General features: G+C 34.8%; 1 protein-coding gene across 1 annotated transcript in view; it reads right to left on the reverse strand.

Moving 5' to 3' along the window:
• LOC132560438 (cadherin-23-like) overlaps positions 1 to 22,893 on the reverse strand; it is a 54,948-nt gene that overhangs the window by 31,993 nt on the left and 62 nt on the right. The window contains exons 2-14 of the mRNA XM_060225103.1: positions 21,485 to 21,511; positions 21,183 to 21,275; positions 20,514 to 20,659; positions 19,744 to 19,800; positions 19,301 to 19,393; positions 18,550 to 18,660; positions 17,894 to 18,040; positions 17,217 to 17,357; positions 14,522 to 14,597; positions 6,058 to 6,185; positions 1,658 to 1,852; positions 725 to 889; positions 68 to 229 (exon numbers count right to left, since the gene is read on the reverse strand). Coding sequence (XP_060081086.1) covers positions 68 to 229; positions 725 to 889; positions 1,658 to 1,852; positions 6,058 to 6,185; positions 14,522 to 14,597; positions 17,217 to 17,357; positions 17,894 to 18,040; positions 18,550 to 18,660; positions 19,301 to 19,393; positions 19,744 to 19,800; positions 20,514 to 20,659; positions 21,183 to 21,275; positions 21,485 to 21,511 — 1,541 coding nt within the window. The remainder of the gene's footprint in view (positions 1 to 67; positions 230 to 724; positions 890 to 1,657; positions 1,853 to 6,057; positions 6,186 to 14,521; positions 14,598 to 17,216; positions 17,358 to 17,893; positions 18,041 to 18,549; positions 18,661 to 19,300; positions 19,394 to 19,743; positions 19,801 to 20,513; positions 20,660 to 21,182; positions 21,276 to 21,484; positions 21,512 to 22,893) is intronic.

Genomic DNA, 22,893 nt, shown 5'->3' on the forward strand with positions numbered 1-22,893 from the left:
AGAAGGGTTGTAAAAAAAGTCATAGAATAACTTCAAATACTGCAGTGAAATAGACAATTAGACCTACTGTAACAGTCTGAATAGATTTTCCTGGTGATTCAATTTCAGACACTTGGGCAGTGTATGTAGTCCTTTGAAACACTGGGGCGTTGTCATTGGCGTCTAAGATGTCAATGAGGACAGTAGCGGTAGATGACAAGCTACCATCATTGAAATCAACTGCTTCAATCTAAAACAATGAATTATTAACAAAATGTAATGCAAACAGACAGGGGCTTGTTCAGTATGAATTGAATGAATTGAGCTTATTTAAAGGTGTAAAATAACACATCTGGAGTTCCTTTTCCATATACAAAACAACACAAGTTAAGATTGAGAGTGTTTTCTCAACTATATACATGCATTGAAAAGTTTACATCATATTTGATTTAAATCCAGAAATTATCAAGGTCCATGTGGATTTAATAAGCTCACCCCCTGACTCTGAGTAATATGTCAGCTCCCTGAGGTTACTGCAGATATATATGTTTATTAAGCATGGAATAGAACAACTGTTGGATTGTTATTTATTTTGTATCAATACCAAATCATATTACTGTGAAATCTTTTGGATTGGAGATACTTGCAAAAATAAGGTAGCATTCTTCCTTAACAGACCAATGATAACAATCTGAAATTTTTTTGACAATATATCAAAATGGAGATGAAGATTTAAAAACATTACCAAGACGCTTCTTGTTCTGTAACTAGGAATTTCATAGTCGAGGTTCATGTAGTTATCGATGACAAGGTTGAAGCTGGCCTTGCGAGTGCCAGCATCGTTGTTCAGGGAGAATGCAGGAGGGCTACTTTGTGAAATAATGCTAACGTTGAATGTGGAATAGCTCAACTGTAACAGACAATTAACACAAAAATGAACAGCCAAAATAGTAAGGTCACATATTGAAACATAGGTCCTATGTATTGAGGTGCTTCAAAACATGTCTGACCCCAATGACCTTGAACACACTTCAAGTTCATGTACTTCTAAAAAATAATAGGCCTTTACTTTAAGCTGCTTTCTCTTCTATAAAACATTTTATGTATCTGACCTCTGTAATCACTTTAATCAATTTTTTTTCCCACACTTCTTGATTGGGTAGAGTAGTGTCATGTGATCCAAGCCCATCCCCCCCTCCCTGAAACTGCTAGACAATAACACAAAACAAAGACAGTAAGTTAGTTGACCTTATAAATAAGAATTTTGGATAGAATGGAGTCTAATGCTATCAGAGGCAACAAACAACACAGAAAGAGTATACAGAAATTTTCTAAAAGCGAGTTCAACCTTGCTTTCAGTGCTGGCAAAAGTCATTTAATACTGAACTAAAACGATCATTACTTTCAGTACAAACAAACAAACAATATAAATATACATACACCATCAGCTGTCCTCGTCTGAAAAGATAAAAAAAAGGTTGAAGATTAGACACCTATTAAGTACATTTCTCTGCAAATAACAACTGTCTATAACACTAAATTAGTTTATTGAGGCTTAAAACATCCATTATGATATATTTCATGCTTGAAAATGTATGTGAAGCTATCATGACCTTATGTCTTTGATACATTATGACCTCTGGTGATCTCAACTGCTACAATCCTATTGGCTACTCACCACATCTGCATCGGTGACCTCTAATATGACCCCTGGTACTATGCCGTTGTTGTTTCTGGGTTCGACAAGGTCTACCCTGTACACAGTTTGGGTAAATACTGGTGGATTATCATTGATGTCTTGGATTGTCACATCAACTGAGATGGAAGCCTCAGAGTTGGTAAGTGCTCCTGTGGATTCGTCAATTTCTACTGCCTGAATATTAGAACAAGGTTTATTGTTAACAAACTTTCAGACAAATCAATAAATAGAACAAATGTTCTACAGCAACACATCTCTGACCACTGACTATTTCATGTTTGAGGTATAAAAAAAAATATAATGGATCACCTTCCTTTAAAAATTGATATCAACTGACATTAATTTCATGCAGGCTAAAGGCATATGCATTAACTACTGAATCATCTGTGTAACCAAACCCTACAAGACATAAACCATCTGTGTAACCAAACCCTACAAGATATAAAACCCTCTGTGTAACCAAACCCTACAAGACATAACACCATCTGTGTAACCAAACCGTCTGTGTAACCAAACTACAAGATATATCACCAAATATAAACCATCTGTGTAACCAAACCCTACAAGATATAAACCATCTGTGTATGTGTAACCAAACCCTACAAGACATAAACCATCTGTGTATGTGTAACCAAACCCTACAAGACATAAACCATCTGTGTAACCAAACCCTACAGGACATAAACCATCTGTGTAACCCTACAAGACATAAACCATCTGTGTAACCAAACCCTACAAGACATAACACCATCTGTGTAACCAAACCCTACAAGACATAAACCATCTGTGTAACCAAACCCTACAAGATAAAAACCATCTGTGTAACCAAACCCTACAAGACATAAACCATCTGTGTAACCAAACCCTACAAGACATAACACCATCTGTGTAACCAAACCCTACAAGACATAACACCATCTGTGTAACCAAACCCTACAAGACATAACACCATCTGTGTAACCAAACCCTACAAGACATAACACCATCTGTGTAACCAAACCCTACAAGACATAAACCATCTGTGTAACCAAACCCTACAAGACATAAACCATCTGTGTAACCAAACCCTACAAGACATAACACCATCTGTGTAACCAAACCCTACAAGACATAAACCATCTGTGTAACCAAACCCTACAAGACATAAAACCATCTGTGTAACCAAACCCTACAAGACATAAACCATCTGTGTAACCAAACCCTACAAGACATAAACCATCTGTGTAACCAAACCCTACAAGACATAACACCATCTGTGTAACCAAACCCTACAAGACATAACACCATCTGTGTAACCAAACCGTACAAGATATAAACCATCTGTGTATGTGTAACCAAACCCTACAAGACATAACACCATCTGTGTAACCAAACCCTACAAGACATAAACCATCTGTGTAACCAAACCCTACAAGACATAAACCATCTGTGTAACCAAACCCTACAAGACATAACACCATCTGTGTAACCAAACCCTACAAGACATAACACCATCTGTGTAACCAAACCCTACAAGACATAACACCATCTGTGTAACCAAACCCTACAAGACATAAACCATCTGTGTAACCAAACCCTACAAGACATAACACCATCTGTGTAACCAAACCCTACAAGACATAAACCATCTGTGTAACCAAACCCTACAAGACATAACACCATCTGTGTAACCAAACCCTACAAGACATAACACCATCTGTGTAACCAAACCCTACAAGACATAACACCATTTGTGTAACCAAACTCTACAAGACATAACACCATCTGTGTAACCAAACCCTACAAGACATAAACCATCTGTGTAACCAAACCCTACAAGATATAAACCATCTGTGTAACCAAACCCTCCAAGACATAACACCATCACCATCTGTGTAACCAAACCCTACAAGACATAACACCATCTGTGTAACCAAACCCTACAAGACATAACACCATCTGTGTAACCAAACCCTACAAGACCAAATAAACCATCTGTGTAACCAAACCCTACAAGACATAACACCATCTGTGTAACCAAACCCTACAAGACATAAACCATCTGTGTAACCAAACCCTACAAGACATAACACCATCTGTGTAACCAAACCCTACAAGACATAACACCATCTGTGTAACCAAACCCTACAAGACATAAACCATCTGTGTAACCAAACCCTACAAGACATAAACCATCTGTGTAACCAAACCCTACAAGACATAAACCATCTGTGTAACCAAACCCTACAAGACATAACACCATCTGTGTAACCAAACCCTACAAGACATAAACCATCTGTGTAACCAAACCCTACAAGATATAAACCATCTGTGTAACCAAACCCTACAAGACATAACACCATCTGTGTAACCATCTGTGTAACCAAACCCTACAAGACATAAACCATCTGTGTAACCAAACCCTACAATCTGTGTAACCAAACCCTACAAGACATAACACCCTCTGTGTAACCAAACCCTACAAGACATAAACCATCTGTGTAACCAAACCCAACAAGACATAACACCATCTGTGTAACCAAACCCTACACCATCTGTGTAACCAAATAACACCATTTGTGTAACCAAACCCTACAAGACATAAACCATCTGTGTAACCAAACCCTACAAGACATAAACCATCTGTGTAACCAAACCCTACAAGACATAACACCATCTGTGTAACCAAACCCTACAAGACATAACACCATCTGTGTAACCAAACCCTACAAGATATAAACCATTTGTGTAACCAAACCCTACAAGACATAAACCATCTGTGTAACCAAACCCTACAAGACATAAACCATCTGTGTAACCAAACCCTACAAGATATAAACCATCTGTGTAACCAAACCCTACAAGACATAACACCATCTGTGTAACCAAACCCTACAAGACATAAACCATCTGTGTAACCAAACCCTACAAGATATAAACCATCTGTGTAACCAAACCCTACAAGACATAAACCATCTGTGTAACCAAACCCTACAAGACATAAACCATCTGTGTAACCAAACCCTACAAGAGATAAACCATCTGTGTAACCAAACCCTACAAGACATAAACCATCTGTGTAACCAAACCCTACAAGACATAAACCATCTGTGTAACCAAACCCTACAAGACATAAACCATCTGTGTAACCAAACCCTACAAGATATAAACCATTTGTGTAACCAAACCCTACAAGACATAAACCATCTGTGTAACCAAACCCTACAAGATATAAACCATTTGTGTAACCAAACCCTACAAGACATAAACCATCTGTGTAACCAAACCCTACAAGACATAAACCATCTGTGTAACCAAACCCTACAAGATATAAACCATCTGTGTATGTGTAACCAAACCCTACAAGACATAACACCATCTGTGTAACCAAACCCTACAAGACATAACACCATCTGTGTAACCAAACCCTACAAGACATAACACCATCTGTGTAACCAAACCCTACAAGACATAAACCATCTGTGTAACCAAACCCTACAAGACATAACACCATCTGTGTAACCAAACCCTACAAGACATAAACCATCTGTGTAACCAAACCCTACAAGACATAAAACCATCTGTGTAACCAAACCCTACAAGACATAAACCATCTGTGTAACCAAACCCTACAAGACATAACACCATCTGTGTAACCAAACCCTACAAGACATAAACCATCTGTGTAACCAAACCCTACAAGATATAAACCATCTGTGTAACCAAACCCTACAAGACATAAACCATCTGTGTAACCAAACCCTACAAGATATAAACCATCTGTGTAACCAAACCCTACAAGACATAAACCATCTGTGTAACCAAACCCTACAAGATATAAACCATCTGTGTATGTGTAACCAAACCCTACAAGACATAACACCATCTGTGTAACCAAACCCTACAAGACATAAACCATCTGTGTAACCAAACCCTACAAGATATAAACCATCTGTGTAACCAAACCCTACAAGACATAAACCATCTGTGTAACCAAACCCTACAAGATATAAACCATCTGTGTAACCAAACCCTACAAGACATAACACCATCTGTGTAACCAAACCCTACAAGATATAAACCATCTGTGTAACCAAACCCTACAAGACATAAACCATCTGTGTAACCAAACCCTACAAGATATAAACCATCTGTGTAACCAAACCCTACAAGACATAAACCATCTGTGTAACCAAACCCTACAAGATATAAACCATCTGTGTAACCAAACCCTACAAGATATAAACCATCTGTGTAACCAAACCCTACAAGACATAAACCATCTGTGTAACCAAACCCTACAAGACATATAACCATCCAGCTTCTATGAGGAACAGTATAAGGCAACTTATACATCGATAAGATTTGGAATTACTGTATTGTTGGAATGAACAACATACCTTTATTAGGAACTTGTGACCATCAATGAAAGACTCGCGGTCAATGTCTCCTTTGACCACGACGAACACCGTGTAGATCCGTGTTTCATTGTCCATCGAGATGTCCAGTTCAAACAGGTCAACAGAATCTGTAACACATATGACACAAACTGACCCATGGTCTAGAGATTTGAAGAATCTATAGTATCAAATGAGCTCCCTTTGATTCCTATATCTTTAAATTTATTTGAAAATATTTCTATTTCAACATTTTCATTTTCGTTAAAACACAGAAAATTTTCAGTCAGTCTCAAAATCATCAAAAGCTTGTATTTCAAACAAACTTAAAAACATTTTTGTCAAAGGGATTCACAGATAACAATCTACAACAGGAGAAACAATAATTAGATATAGGAAGAATTAAAAGCAATGACCAGGTGACTTTACAGTTAAAATTAATTAGTACAAATCCATATAGCCAATTAGACACCAACATCAATATAGCATAAATGCACAAATGTGAAAGTTCAACTCCCCAGATACATTTTTTCAAGTTAAAATATAATCTGATAAATATAAATTAAAATAGCATTGAGTTCAATACATACACAATCACAATGCAGAAAGCACTCGTACAAAGTTCTGCGTTTTCCAATAACGGTCAAAAGTTGTCAAACATCAGACTTTTTTAAAACAATGTTCAACTGTTAACACAGACTCAAAAAAAAGAAGCATATTATTTTCATGTCACCCTCTTTAGTTATTTTTAAACACAAATATTTCAAGCGCGACAGTTTTTTTATAAGTACTTACTTGCTCAGCCAACAAAAGCAACACATGACATCATAATTTGTAGCTTAACAAACAATGACAGAACAGTAAACAAGTTTTTTTTGTTTTTTGTTTTAACCCAAGAACAGATTTTACTTTTTAACAGTGAATAATCATTTTCACTTACAAGAAAGGTATTGATATTTGATACAGACACGTACTTCAATATATGTTGATCTGAAGGTTCAGACACGTACTTCAATATATGTTGATCTGAAGGTTCAGACACGTACTTCACTATATGTTGATCTGAAGGTTCAGACACATACTTCACTATATGTTGATCTGAAGGTTCAGACACGTACTTCACTATATGTTGATCTGAAGGTTCAGACATGTACTTCACTATATGTTGATCTGAAGGTTTCAGACTTAAATTACCTGTCTCAATGGTATCCAAGTTTTATATACTGGGTGTATCTTGTACACACACACACATAAGATAGAGATTTGTACAGTAGATCTTAATTTATAAACAGGCATTATAATACTGTCAATATTTTTTTAATATATATCTGCACAAGATTTTTTAATCATCAGAAGCAGAGACTGTGATACAAATATGCGTTATTAAAATGTTTCAGTGAAGCAACATATGACATTTGTTTCACAAAGTTATCATCAAATCACAAACTTAAGTCAAGCATTTCAAATTCTGGTGTTTTTAATTCTCTCACATGCAGAGTATACTGTAAAAATGTCTTTGTAAGAGTTTTTCTTGTTCAAAATTACCAGCTTGTACTTAATGTTTTATAAGACATGTGTACTAGGTTATTCAATACTTTATTTTTTATTTTCTAGATATATACCTGGTTCTCTGAATCACTAAATCTTTAATCTGTTTCCATAGGAACCATAATTATAAGATACCTTGTACATGTAAATAAGATTGAAAAAAAAACAACATAAGTTTAGCCCCCCACTACCACTCAACTCCGTTTTTTTTTTTTTTTTTTTTTTTGCTAATTCTGTAATTTGGAAAAAAATTTCAGGAAATATTCCATGCAAAGCTAAGAAGTTTTCCTAATAGTGACCTATATACAATATGAACAATTTTACAGTATACTTTTGTTAAACAGAGTATAAAGCGTTAAGACTAACTCTCCAGCAACAGGCAAACACGCACAATGCCCATGCAAATGTCATGCATTCTTCATAAGTCACAATATCCAAGTTTAACAATGTGAAAAAACAATTATTGAACAGACACCTGTACACTTTGCGCAAAACCAAGAAATTGGATTATATATGTAACACAGAACCTAGAGAACGGAATATATAACTGTGTAAGTGTGCATACCCATAGTTCGAATTTTCAAAACTTGTACACTTAGTACAAAACCAAAATATATACAAATCTATTGGCAACTGCTATACACAGTCCAAATCAAGGAACATAGGATGCAAAGTACACCTGTACTAAGAAAATATATGAATATATTTCAGTATATCTTCTGCTAATTTCCTCATTCTACTAATTATATACTGAGAGGAAAAAGAAACGCAATTAGGAATTTCCAGGTCAACTACAGGAAATAGAAAAGGGTTTTAGAATGTAATTACAGTGTAACTGGAAGATAGTTGACCACTCTATCATCTACAAGAATTTCATTTGTGTACGTTAAGTAAACCTTTCAAATTTGACGTTGATTCAAGAGTACCCCACTCAAAATGAAGTGCCTTCTGGACCCATCAATATCGTGTGCCCCCCCCTGCAGTAACTGCACAAACTCTTTTGTGCATTGAATTAATCAGGGTATTAACCCTCCTCATTGGTATACATTTCCATTCCTCATCCAGCACCAAAGCCAACTGAGTGACACTGATTGGAGGATTTGGCCTACGTCTTATCCTTTTGTCCAACTCGTCCCATAATGTTCTAATGGGGAGAGGTCAGGGCTGTATAGGGGCCAGTCTAGAGTGGGGACATTGTTTGCTGTGAGATAACCATGGAAACCCTCTCTACATGCGGCCGGGCGTTGTCCTGCTGAAACGTCAGTTGATGCTGCTGTACTAGAGGAACAATATGCGGTGCTAGGACTTGATCTCTATCGCGGACGGCCGTGAGATTTCCCTGAATAACTACCAGAGGAGTCTTGATACCATGTACAATCCCTCCCCATACCATGACCGATCCTCCTCCAAAGCAGTCATTCTCTATCACGCAAGCATCTGCATAGCGCTCGTAGATACGTCTATAGACATGGCGTCGGCCGTCTGCCAGTTAAAGCGAAAACCTGGACTCATCTGAGAACAGGACCCTTTTCTAACGTTGCATTGGGAAGCGTCTTACGGAATGTGCATTCAGCCATTGCATTCATCTGGCACTTCGCCGCGCATTAAGCTGTGGCCGCCGCAGTCTTAGACGGAAGGCACACAGTCGAGTACACACTGTCTTTGGATCACTTGAAACATGATGATGCCCAATTGTGTTCCTTGCTTTTTCCATGACCGTCAGAAAGTGATTGCGTAGGTGCGAAAGTTGCATTGCCCTATCCTGCCAACGTGTCATCACACGAGGGCGACCGCTTCAGGGACGGTCTGCAACCCTTCCGGTGGCATGTAGTCTTTGTATGAGACGGCAAATGTTTGATGGATGGATTTCAAATTGATTAGCGACCTGATTTTGCGGGGTACCTTGCATAAGAAGTGCAATGGCACGACCCCTGTCACCTTCGGACAGTCATGGCATTTTTTACATTGAACTGTTTATGCTTAAAATGTGGGAAATCAAGACAGATATGTCTGAAGATTCACAGATTTTGAACCAATCCTTCATACTGGGGTCAAGATATCGTGCTTTTGTCTCTTATTCTTTTGTACAAGTGGCGTCCGCAGTTTAATGATGCATCAGTGATTTTAATACGGTACCATAGGGACCTAACTCAAATGCACACATTGTCAAGTTTCAAGGGTGTACGTCAAGGATTTAATTTACAATATTAACTTTCTGCTAATTGCGTTTCTTTTTCCTCTCAGTATATAAAGCACACATACAATCTGAAATGTGTTGAGGGGCTAAAGGAATAATTCTGCCAACGTGGAAAGGGGGCAGCAATATGTTGAATGAGCAGGACAGCACACAGGGCCCAACACCTTCTTCACATTCCTTAACTTACAATCCTCCTTCGTAAAGTATACACATATTGCTGTACAGTAATTTCTTGTGTATTCATTGCCCACACCAACCAAAATGACTGTTCTAAGGATTTGATTCTGAGATAACTTGCTCCGGTTATCTTCTACTAATTACGTAAAACTGTCTTATAAATTTCCAATACCCATAACACTGCCTGGGGAATCCCCAATGCGTTGTTTATGTTTTGACTGACAGCCCTCACAGATACCATTACTTGTGAACAATTGTTTTTATTTGATTTGTCCTGGCACATGTAATACAGGTGAAAGTTTAGGAATGCAGGGAGGCTTAAATAAAACTGATCGAATGCGCCATGCAACATATGCAAAAGTGCGTTTGTGGGTGCAAACAGCGTGGGACAATGTAAACTGCCAAAATGGGAGACGTTGATGATCAAGGAAATAATGATGACATACCACTAGCAGAATTTGCGCGGCTGGATAGGGAAAGATTCTTCGATAGTGATTCATCTGATTTGGATGGCTAGGTATACCCTTCATACATTTTTGATCAGCTGTTACAAACTTGGTTCATTCCAGAACAGTTTCCATGTTTTTGATAATTAAAGCAAATTAAAGCAAACTATTTGTAAACTTGTGTATTTTTCATTGTCTCTCTTACATTTGACAAATTTTGTATAGACTCCAGTTTGATTGGTTTTTGGAAATCATTTCATCAGATAGCCACAACATCAGATAGCCACAACGTCAGATAGCCACAACGTCAGATAGCCCGCAGAGGTCATTATTTAATGAGTTACATTGTGTAGCCCATGGCTAATACACAAGAAATTACAAAAAAAAAAAAGAAGGAAATATTAAGAATGGAAATGTTTTGAAAAACTGGAGAAAAGTAATCTGACCAACTCCCAACTCCAACAAAACCAACAAAAAGTCACTGTCAAACTACACTATGAAGGTCAGTCTGCATGACATAAAGTTAAAATATTAATTATAGCTACACATTATATCGGATACTGATATTAGAGCTCTGTAGACAAAAACCTTGTAAGACCTAACTCTGAAGTAATTAGATTTATAGATATTTCACATATCAATTAATGAAAATGTGATTCTGTATGATGCTATAAAACATTTTGCAAAATCTCTTATTTAAATACAATTTCTTTTTCAGAGTTGAGACTTTAAAAGCTCAACAAATGAGATCTATGGAAGTAAATTATAAACTGTAATAATTTATTGCATTTTCTATAAAAGTCTAATTTCATCAAAGTGAAATTTCATCTAAAGCTTTTTGTTCTACATTTTTATGTCAATATCACAACATTAATGAGATACTATATATAGTACAATGACCACTGGGTTTTGTACATCCTGAAAGCAGACATGGGGTGGATTTTAAGGAGTTCCATAACATTTATTGGAATTCTTCTTAGGATCTCCTACAATTTTCAAAATTTTTGGTTCTTGATTCAAAATATTCTGTACATGGAATAAAACGTTGATAAAATCTGCATTTAGAAAGAATGCCAATAGAGAATTTCATTCAATTTAGTCATTTGCCAAAATATTCGCAAGAAAAAGAAAAAGAAGTTTTGAAAATTGTAAGACAACTACAGGACACATGAAATTTACACCTGAATATAGAATTAGAACTATGATTCTCAAAAATATTTACTTAAGTAATGCTGTTTTATTTGGTCAAGGTCACAATGACTTTTAAAGGTTGGCAAATCCTTTCATTTCATATAGTTCATATATACACAGAATTCTACATTGTGTTTTCCTCCTTTTTTCCTTTGTTTTTTTTAAACATGACTTTCCTAGTTAGTTAATGGTGAATGTGTTGAGATGTACTTCAGTACAAAACTGTCAAATGTTGATGATGATGATGATGATGATGATGATGATGATGATGATGACAATTTCCGACCAGAAACACCAGTCATGTGTCCTTATAGCCACCACAAAAATGAAACAAGTTAGAATAGATGGAAATAAAATAATTTGAAACAAAACATGAAGAACAAAAATTAAAGATGACAAATAATTCACAATCGATATGAAAACAGGGAGTGAAAAAAATAATAAAAAAAATTATGAAGATAAATATAAAAAATAAAGATAAATATAAAAGATAAAGATAGATTATTGAATCATTTCAAGTGAATAAAAATAATACAGAACATTTAAAACAGTCAACAGATCCAGATACCATTATGTTTACCGGGGATTGATAAAACTCATTGTATGATGTAAAGATATATATAATCACGTGTATGTGTTGCAATATTTGGCTATCATTTCTTTTCCAATATTATCAAAAAGATCAATGCTGGTAACACTATTTTTGTTTCTGGTTCTTATTTATTTATCATTTATTTATTTATTTTCGTTTATCTAAGCTGAAGTCTCTAAATCAAAAGTAAACAGTTAAAAAAAATATATGACCTTTCTGTGTACATTTTTTTCCTTTAGAACAGTGACCTTGACCCCAGGACTACAAAAGCTATCAAAATTCTCAATGAGAGCATTATAATCCTAACTTTTGAAGCATGATGTCAGTTAACATGAAATTTGGTGTTGTAATTCTTAGTAATGAAATGATCTATTCAAATAAAAAGTGATTAGTTTTCTGTTTTAAAGACATGCAAATTCAGTTCATGACAGAAATTTATGTTTCCCATGAAATAAATGCATGATAAACAACACACATGCAGACCAAATATGGACATATGTAAATATATATATGTATAAAAAAACATACTGGCAAATTTTGCATGCAATATAAAGCTGTCTCACACAACAGATACTCATTATGGTGGAGACCTCTGTAAATACTTACTGCCTGATATATCTGGGTAGGGGAGGGATCAAAAACATTTGTTAATAACAACAGGAAAAAGTGTGGATAATTCTGCTTATTCAGTAATAAGCCCGGGTCAGATTTGTTTCCATTGAACTGATGAGCTTACTACATTCAATAATTTAAAATGTTAAACTATTTCTATAGAACTATGATAAACATCAGACATGGGCTTACTGCTGAATAGATCCATGATAAACATCAGACATGGGCTTACTGCTGAATAGAACAATGATAAACATCAGACATGGGCTTACTGCTGAATAGAACAATGATAAACATCAGACATGGGCTTACTGCTGAATAGAACAATGATAAACATCAGACATGGGCTTACTGCTGAATAGAACAATGATAAACATCAGACATGGGCTTACTGCTGAATAGAACAATGATAAACATCAGACATGGGCTTACTGAAGTAGTAGACGTTTTCGGGATTATTTATATCTAATAAGAAATTATGTAAATACCAATCAAAATTACATATACAATAGTAAGATCACTTTTGTTAGTACCATTTCCTTTAAACCAAATTATCATTTTTATGTAAATTTTCCATCACATATTAAAGATCTTAATTTTTGGCTGTTCAAATTTATTTAACTCTATTATGGTCATTTGTAAAATCGATGTAAATTTAGTGACAAATCAATTTTTTGAACAAAAAATTTGATATCCTACGTTTTACCATTAAACATGTATTTTGCTAAAACGAGAAAATCTTCATAAGTAGTATTACAGAAAGGTTATTACAACATGGGACTTTTTACAAATATTTTTGATGTTGGAAGGAGAAAAGAAGATGAATGAAGTGTAACACAGAATACAGTTGCTTAAGGATTGAAAAAATTGAAACAACCCCTTTTTCTTTTGTCAAACTTTTCATCAATAAATTCTTTACTGCAGGATGAATATATTGGTAATTTCCACATCTTTCAAATGTACATAACCATTACTTTCCTTCTCTACCCAACCCCCAGCCTTTCACTTATAAGAGTTTGGAAAGCAAATTTATACCAAGTTGTACCTGAAATTTGAAAAGCGTTATGCCATTGTTTTAAATATTTCAGCAAACTTTAAAAAAAAAAAAAAAAAAAGCATTTAACAACTGCGTAAAGCAAAAACAAGTACCAGGGTATGTAAATACATATACTGCAGCCTAATCAATATGGTTTTCTGTTCTGAAAACAAGATGTTTAACTTGTATTACGCAATATCTGTGTACACGTTGCCAGGAAATGAATACATTTCACACTGCCATATTTTTTAAGCAAGTATCATAATTGTGACACTGATCTAAGTGATAAATGGCATTATGAAAATTATCTTCCTAAACCACAATCAGAGGGTTGTATTTTAAGATATTCAAACATGAAGTAAAATGGGACAGATCAAACTTTTCCAGTTGACTTTTACTGTACAATAAATCCATTCAATATTTAGGGGGTAAGGAATCTTTCTTACACATTGAGAAGTTACAATCACTTATGGTGTGAGTAGAAGTATATTGTATTAAGCAGCCTTAGCTCACAAACAGGGTTATGAATCTGCAAATTATTTTCATAATGAATATCCAAAACACAAAAAAAGTTATAAAATATTTAAATAAAACTTCTAAAACATTATTATTGATTTGTCCGAGAAAACGATCCACATGAACTGAACGGGTGAGCGTATCAAGCATACCTATGGTTGTGATGTTCAGCAGACGCGGGTTTCCTTCATCTCCATCTCTCACAGTCACCGATGACAAACGCTTGCCCTAGTCAAGCAAATTCAAACAATGTATGTAAGCAAATATTGAAAGCTGACAGATTTCAACAAATTTTTTACAACAAATCTAATTTAATGACACATTTTCCATACCTATAATTCTCTTAGGCTCAATCATGAATTCTTGGTTGCTGTTTCAGACACCGTCATTGCCAAATAAACATTATCCTGTTTCAGACACCGTCATTGCCAAATAAAGACTATTTTGTTTCAGACACTGTCATTGCCAAATAAAGACTATTTTGTTTCAGACACTGTCATTGCCAGATAAAGACTATTTTGTTTCAGACACTCTCATTGCCAAATAAAGACTATTTTGTTTCAGACACTGTCATTGCCAAATAAAGACTATTTTGTTTCAGACACTGTCATTGCCAAATAAAGACTATTTTGTTTCAGACACTGTCATTGCCAAATAAAGACTATTTTGTTTCAGACACTGTCATTGCCAGATAAAGACTATCCTGTTTCAGACACTGTCATTGCCAGATAAAGACTATTTTGTTTCAGACACTGTCATTGCCAGATAAAGACTATTGCCTGTTTCAGACACCATCATTGCCAAATAAAGACTATTCTGTTTCAGACACTGTCATTGCCAGATAAAGACTATCCTGTTTCAGACACTGTCATTGCCAGACTATTTTGTTTCAGACACTGTCATTGCCAGATAAAGACTATTTTGTTTCAGACACTGTCATTGCCAGATAAAGACTATTCTGTTTCAGACACTGTCATTGCCAGATAAAGACTATCCTGTTTCAGACACTGTCATTGCCAAATAAAGACTATTTTGTTTCAGACACTGTCATTGCCAGATAAAGACTATTCTGTTTCAGACACTGTCATTGCCAGATAACGACTATTCTGTTTCAGACACTGTCATTGCCAAATAAAGACTATTTTGTTTCAGACACTGTCATTGCCAAATAAAGACTATTTTGTTTCAGACACTGTCATTGCCAGATAAAGACTATTCTATTTCAGACACCATCATTGCCAAATAAAGACTATTTTGTTTCAGACACTGTCATTGCCAGATAAAGATTATCCTGTTTCAGACACTGTCATTGCCAAATAAAGACTATTTTGTTTCAGACACTGTCATTGCCAGATAAAGATTATTTTGTTTCAGACACTGTCATTGCCAAATAAAGACTATTTTGTTTCAGACACTGTCATTGCCAGATAAAGATTATCCTGTTTCAGACACTGTCATTGCCAGATAAAGACTATCCTGTTTCAGACACTTTCATTGCCAGATAAAGACTATTCTGTTTCAGACACTGTCATTGCCAGATAAAGACTATTCTGTTTCAGACACTGTCATTGCCAGATAAAGACTATCCTGTTTCAGACACCATCATTGCCAGATAAAGACTATTCTGTTTCAGACACTGTCATTGCCAGATAAAGATTATCCTGTTTCAGACACTGTCATTGCCAAATAAAGACTATTTTGTTTCAGACACTGTCATTGCCAGATAAAGATTATCCTGTTTCAGACACTGTCATTGCCAAATAAAGACTATTTTGTTTCAGAGACCATCATTGCCAGATAAAGACTATCCTGTTTCAGACACTGTCATTGCCAGATAAAGACTATTCTGTTTCAGACACTGTCATTGCCAGATAAAGACTATTCTGTTTCAGACACTGTCATTGCCAGATAACGACTATTCTGTTTCAGACACTGTCATTGCCAGATAAAGACTATTCTGTTTCAGACACTGTCATTGCCAAATAAAGACTATTTTGTTTCAGACACTGTCATTGCCAAATAAAGACTATTTTGTTTCAGACACTGTCATTGCCAGATAAAGACTATTTTGTTTCAGACACTGTCATTGCCAGATAAAGATTATCCTGTTTCAGACACTGTCATTGCCAAATAAAGACTATTTTGTTTCAGACACTGTCATTGCCAAATAAAGACTATTCTGTTTCAGACACTGTCATTGCCAGATAAAGACTATTCTGTTTCAGACACTGTCATTGCCAGATAAAGACTATTCTGTTTCAGACACTGTCATTGCCAGATAAAGACTATTCTGTTTCAGACACTGTCATTGCCAAATAAAGACATTTTGTTTCAGACACTGTCAAGATAAAGACTATTTTGTTTCAGACACTGTCATTGCCAGATAAAGACTATTCTGTTTCAGACACTGTCATTGCCAGATAAAGACTATTCTGTTTACGACACTGTCATTGCCAGATAAAGACTATTCTGTTTCAGACACTGTCATTGCCAGATAAAGACTATTCTGTTTCAGACACCATCATTGCCAGATAAAGACTATTCTGTTTCAGACACTGTCATTGCCAGATAAAGACTATTCTGTTTCAGACACTGTCATTGCCAGATAAAGACTATTCTGTTTAAGACACTGTCATTGCCAGATAAAGACTATTCTGTTTAAGACACTGTCATTGCCAGATAAAGACTATTCTGTTTCAGACACTGTCATTGCCAGATAAAGACTATTCTATTTCAGACACTGTCATTGCCAGATAAAGACTATTCTGTTTCAGACACTGTCATTGCCAGATAAAGACTATTCTGTCTGAGACTTTCTAACTTTAATCATAAGTAAAGTGAACTTACTATAGGCGAATGCTCATGTACGAAAGTACGGAAGGAGCTTCTACTGAAAACAGGTGGTGAATCTTGCTCATCAAAGACGTCTATAGCAATGTTAACAGTAGCTTCATTTTGATTTCCGTCTTGCCTTCTGTCTGGGTTGTCCTGAAAATACATTGTACATAATACAGTCTTCAAATACTTAGAAAAAGCAGGAAGGAGTGAAACAAGGAAGCTCAATAAGTTGGAGGTCCTGTCTAGGGTTCAGAGGTCATAGTGTGCTCCAATAGTGTTTTCCCTCTCCTAATTGATGAAGACACAGCTGTTTTATACATGACATGGGATTATGTGGAGTTGGCATAATACTGATAATCAAAATCAATATGTCTAGAGTTCATCAACACAAATATGGAATTACAGCTCATAGTATTTTTAAGGTTTGATAAAAAAAAAACTTGAAAAAATTAGTGTACATAGTTCAAATTTCAACTTAAAAACATGACAAATTAAAGCTGTTTGATATAAGAGCCTTGATTATCAATTCAATTATCTATTAATATTTACTGATGGTTCAGTTTTTGGACTTGAATTGAAGTCTCTCAGCATTCAGAAAAATTATAGTATAGCAATACTTCAATGTTAAATGAAAATGTAAAAAATTACAAAGCAAGTATTTGTCTGAAAATGTTTTCACCACTCACTATTGCTGAAATTGTCATGGTGTAATCTTTCTGTGTTTCATAATCCAGGGCCTTCGTCACAAAAATGAAAGCTTGGTAAACTTCTTGGTCGTTGTTTCTATTAACGTACTCGTATGAAAGTCCAAACGTTTCACATGCCTCGATACTCTGTAATCAAAGTTTATATGTGATAGATCAATTTATTTCTTACTGTAAACAAATGTTGTTTGCCAATCCCTTCCCCTTTTCCTCCCAACACCCCTCTAAAACATCCTGATTACATAGATCTTGACAAGACTTGCCATATTTATATCCATTGTTTTGATAACACTTCTATTCTAAATATACTGTCCCAATGCCATCCAACTTTCATCATTTACCTATGAGTTCTATATTCAAATACATATGTTTAATACAATAAGCATCAAATTTCATGCATCAAATTGATGACAGATAACCAAATTTCATGCATCAAATTGATGACAGATAACCAAATTGATGACAGATAACCAAATTGATGACAGATAACCAAATTTCAAAATTTCTGAAATCTTCACGATCTTTTTCTCAAAACCAAATCTCCAATGTCAAAGCAAATGAAAGTTTTCTGCTTGAAAGCCAATTTTTTTTTAAATTTTACACTCACTATTTACATCCTTAACCTTTGAACTCCTTACCTTGGTATTGTTTGTAATACTCGAGCAGGCCATTGTTAATTGAGCATTCCATCCTACATCCTTATCAGAAACCAGAATATCACTGTAGATAGTTGTTCCACTTGCAACGTTCTATTGAACCAAATACAGTAGAAATGCTTTACAAATTTTGATACAATAGTAAGCTTTTAAGTGCAAAGAAGTCATACACGCAATGATTGTGCTGATTTATGCCACGTTCTTTAATATCACATTTTTGTTTGCAGTTAATATCATCATAAATATTATCACATTTAATATCACATAACATAATATCATGTTTCATGCCAACATTGATCACTATTCAAGTTAAGTATTATTCTGTTTATTCTAAATGCTATGTTAAACACAAACTCATCGTAATATCTCGATCAATCTTTAAAAAGCATGAATTAAAGTATCTAGATATTTATGTAAATGAACTTCATACATTGTTTGTTATGTAACAAAGAAATAATGAAACCTATTCACAACCTAATTTTTTTAAGCTTATGCATATCTATTTCTGTTCTGAAACTGAAAAGAGTTTAAAAAATCATTTTTTTGGAATCCAAATTTTTCGTAACTCACTGCACCTCTATTTTACATTATTTTCAAGTAAGGCATAGATCAAATACCTAACCACTCAAAGACCAAAAAGATGGGCTTCACAGACGACAATACCCAACACAAGCTTATTACCAGTTAAAAACTATAAGAATTCTTGCTTGCTTTCTATAGATAAAATTCATACCTCAGACACTTGGGTACCATATCCTAAATTCCGCTCAAAGACTGGAGGGTTATCGTTTTTATCCAGTACAGTAATCTTGATTGGCTCTAAGACCTGTGACAGTGACATAAAAAGTACAGAAATCAATAAAGTTATCAAAGCAAAAATTGATGGAAAAAACTTTGTCTCAACTTTACTAGCTCTACTCACAGGAAATTTGATAGCATTAGAAATATCCTAAATATTCTAGCCTTCTACTTTATTATTTTTCTCCTTCTTTACTGTATTTTTTGTCTGATGTATACACGTGTACATGTACTGATATGTCAGCGATTTGTTCATCAATTCAATGCTCTTCTTTGATAAAGCATTATTCCTTCTTTATTACTGGTAACAGAATTCATTGAGAGATAAAGTACATGCCTATTAAACTCTATAAGAGGGCCTTAAACCACTCTACTTACTGTTACACCCTGGTAGCTTGCAATAAATGTTACAGGCAGTGTGTTAGCATTCACCGTCTAAAACAGAAAAACAGAAAAAAACCATTAAAAAGAGTAAAAATAGATATCAGATTAGGTATCTTAACACTACTGCATGTTCTTGAGTTTATAATATTGTTCACAAATACAAATGTCCACACACTATCTACCAACTAAAAAAAAAACAACATTTAACCTTGACCTTTTATCCACTGACCTTGACCAAATTAACTTCTAGTTGACTCCTGAAACTAATGCCATATAAATGGATCTCAGAGAGATACAAAATTTGCCCCAACCTCCAGACCCATGATTTTGACCTTTGGTTAGATGACTTTGACTCAAGCTAAGTGTTCTTAATTATGTAAAAACCACATGTAACACCATATTGACACAAATTAACAACTGGGTAATCAAACATGAAATAAATACCGAGGCTGATGCCAAGAGTAAAGCAAAAACATCCCTTCAATGAAATTTTGATGAAAAAAACAATCGTCGTGTGTTCTGTAGATAGTTGTGTTTGGACATCGTTGATTGCAAAAGCATATAATTTCTTGTCTTTCCAAAGTCAAGAATATCTAAGAAGTGTCAAAAACAGAATGTTTTGGAAAGAATCAATCAAAACTGCAAAAAAAATACATTTTTCCATAATTTTCATTTGAGAATGGGTCTAAAAACACCCTGCCAGAAACAAAAAATTGGTAAAGTTTGGCAACTAAAGATATATTTATAAAAAATATTTAATTGACCTCCCGATCCAAAGGAGCCGCAGTGGTCACAGCACCAGTCGAATTGACACTAAAGTGATTATCTCCACCAGCATCCTCTTTACTGTACACGATATTAGAGTTGGGCTGTCCATCAACATGGGCAACCAGCTGACCAATGTAGGAACCTGGAAAGACCAATAAAAACTCAATTGAGACAGAATATTGTATACCAGATGATCAATATCCAGTTAAGATGTGTTGATTTTTATATCAAATATATATAAAATATACCTTAATTAACGATTAAGCCCAGTGTACCAACACACAAATTCTGGCTCAAAAACAGCACAGAAAATACTAACATATGATCATTATCATATTCTAAACTCAAATTCAATAAAACTAGCACAAATTTGGAACTTAGAAAGATTTACATGGAGACTCCTAAAAATAATTTTAGGATAAGACGACCAGGTGTACCAGAGGAGAAAGCGACACGTCATTTCCAGAACACAGACGACAACAAAGGGACCATCAAGTGTACTAGCAAGCATCAAACACATCTAACTATAAATGGCATACCTATAATAAAATTTAATATTTAGTTCAATTGAGGGGAGGAATTTAATGCAAAGCAATAATTATGTATTTGTTAAAAAATTCTACTATTTGAAATTACAGTGTTATTTTATTGAAGAAAACTCTTACCTGCTGGTAGATTTTCAAGTACACCTTCTTTTGTTATCCTACGTCTCAAATTTCCATCTATATTTGTTTCATCATACTCCAGAAAATTGATTTCTGTAATGAAAAAAGAGAAAGTTAAAACCAATTAAAGTTCATGATTAAATTTGAAAGAGATGTGTTTACCACCAAAGAAAGACAGATACACTCTTCTTTAACACAAACAAATTGAAAACAATACATCTTATTTGCATAATAATTGTACAAGAAATTATGATTTTTTGAAATCAATTTTTAATTTGATACAAATTTGGGTATGTACATACCTATTCCAACAGCAGGAGCCAGAAGAACTGAAACGGCAGAAAAAGAATATTTGTAAACATCATGTAAAACAAAAACTTTTATTGAGCATTGGGCACAAATCAGAGGAAAGGAACTTTAGCTAAACATCACATCTTGATATTTGACATAGAAAACAGGATCATGAATACTGGCGTATGACAAAATCCAAATTCAAAATTGATATTTGAAATGGAGATGAGTTTAAACTTGTCATTTCAGTAATTCCATATAAAACAATCAGGTATGGCAGCAAGTATCAATTTACTAATCGAAGCTGTTTAATGATGAACATTATCATATTTTTCTCCACATCTCCAATTTTCGGTGGTCTTACAGTAAAAGTTTGAGTGTAGGTCTCAAATATCTAAGTCCCTAAAAAATTGATGAGAGCTTTGAACTGACAATTTCATATTCACACAGAATCCTGATAAAAAACAAAGTTGCCAATATTCAAACTTGAGAGGTTTTTTTTTTAAGTTTGGGGCATGTTGTTTAAACTTTACCAACTATCTACGGAGTCACTTTTTTTTAAAATATGAGATGAATTCAGAATATTAACAGCAGTCAGAACAGGTCAAGGTATTGTTTTTCTTTTCTCAGACACTTTTTCCAATGCTACACTAAATCATTATCATTTTCCATCAAAATCTCATGGTTTATGGATGTGATTGAAGTCTTATTCAACCGCAGCACAAAAGATTCAAAGAAAAGAAACAAGAGGTCAGTGGCCCTTAATGGTCACCTAAGGTCTTCAGGTCTTTGGACAGTTTTAGAACCTGTCCATCAGTCACAGCATTGAGTTAGACAGAACAGAACTGATATATACATACCTACTAACGTCTTATTGTTTCTAAGTTTGAAGACTTAATGCAAAATTAAAGTGATAACACTCTCTGTTGTTATATTTTGCATATTTGACCCCTGTGACCTTGAATGAAGGTCAAGGTAATTAATTTGTGGGAAAAATAAAGCCCAGCATGCTACTTGCCCAATATGATGACCCAAGGCCCTTTAGGTTATTGAGAAGTTGTTTAAAGATTTCAACATATTTGACCCCTGTGACCTTGGAAGTGGGTCAAGGTCATTCATCTGACCAAACTTGGTAGCCCCTCATTCCAGCACTCTGGGCCTTTTGGTTATTAAAAAGAAGTAAAAAATGTCATTTGTTTAAGACAGACACTGTATGATGAACATCAATAGGCAACCACAACAGTTCACTTGGTACTTCATCTCCGGTGACCTAAATATTCCACTGTGATCGTGGTAACTCCTATTAGAATATATGGCACAATGTTCCAGAAAAACCACATTCTAGTTTTAGTGTAAATCTCAGTAATCAATTCATCAACTCTCAAATTAAGACGAAGAACAATTCAATGATATGGTGATT

The sequence above is a fragment of the Ylistrum balloti genome, unplaced genomic scaffold, assembly GCF_031769215.1.
Source record: "Ylistrum balloti isolate Yb309-2 unplaced genomic scaffold, AGI_CSIRO_Ybal_v1 Utg371062, whole genome shotgun sequence".
NCBI lineage: Eukaryota > Metazoa > Mollusca > Bivalvia > Pectinida > Pectinidae > Ylistrum > Ylistrum balloti.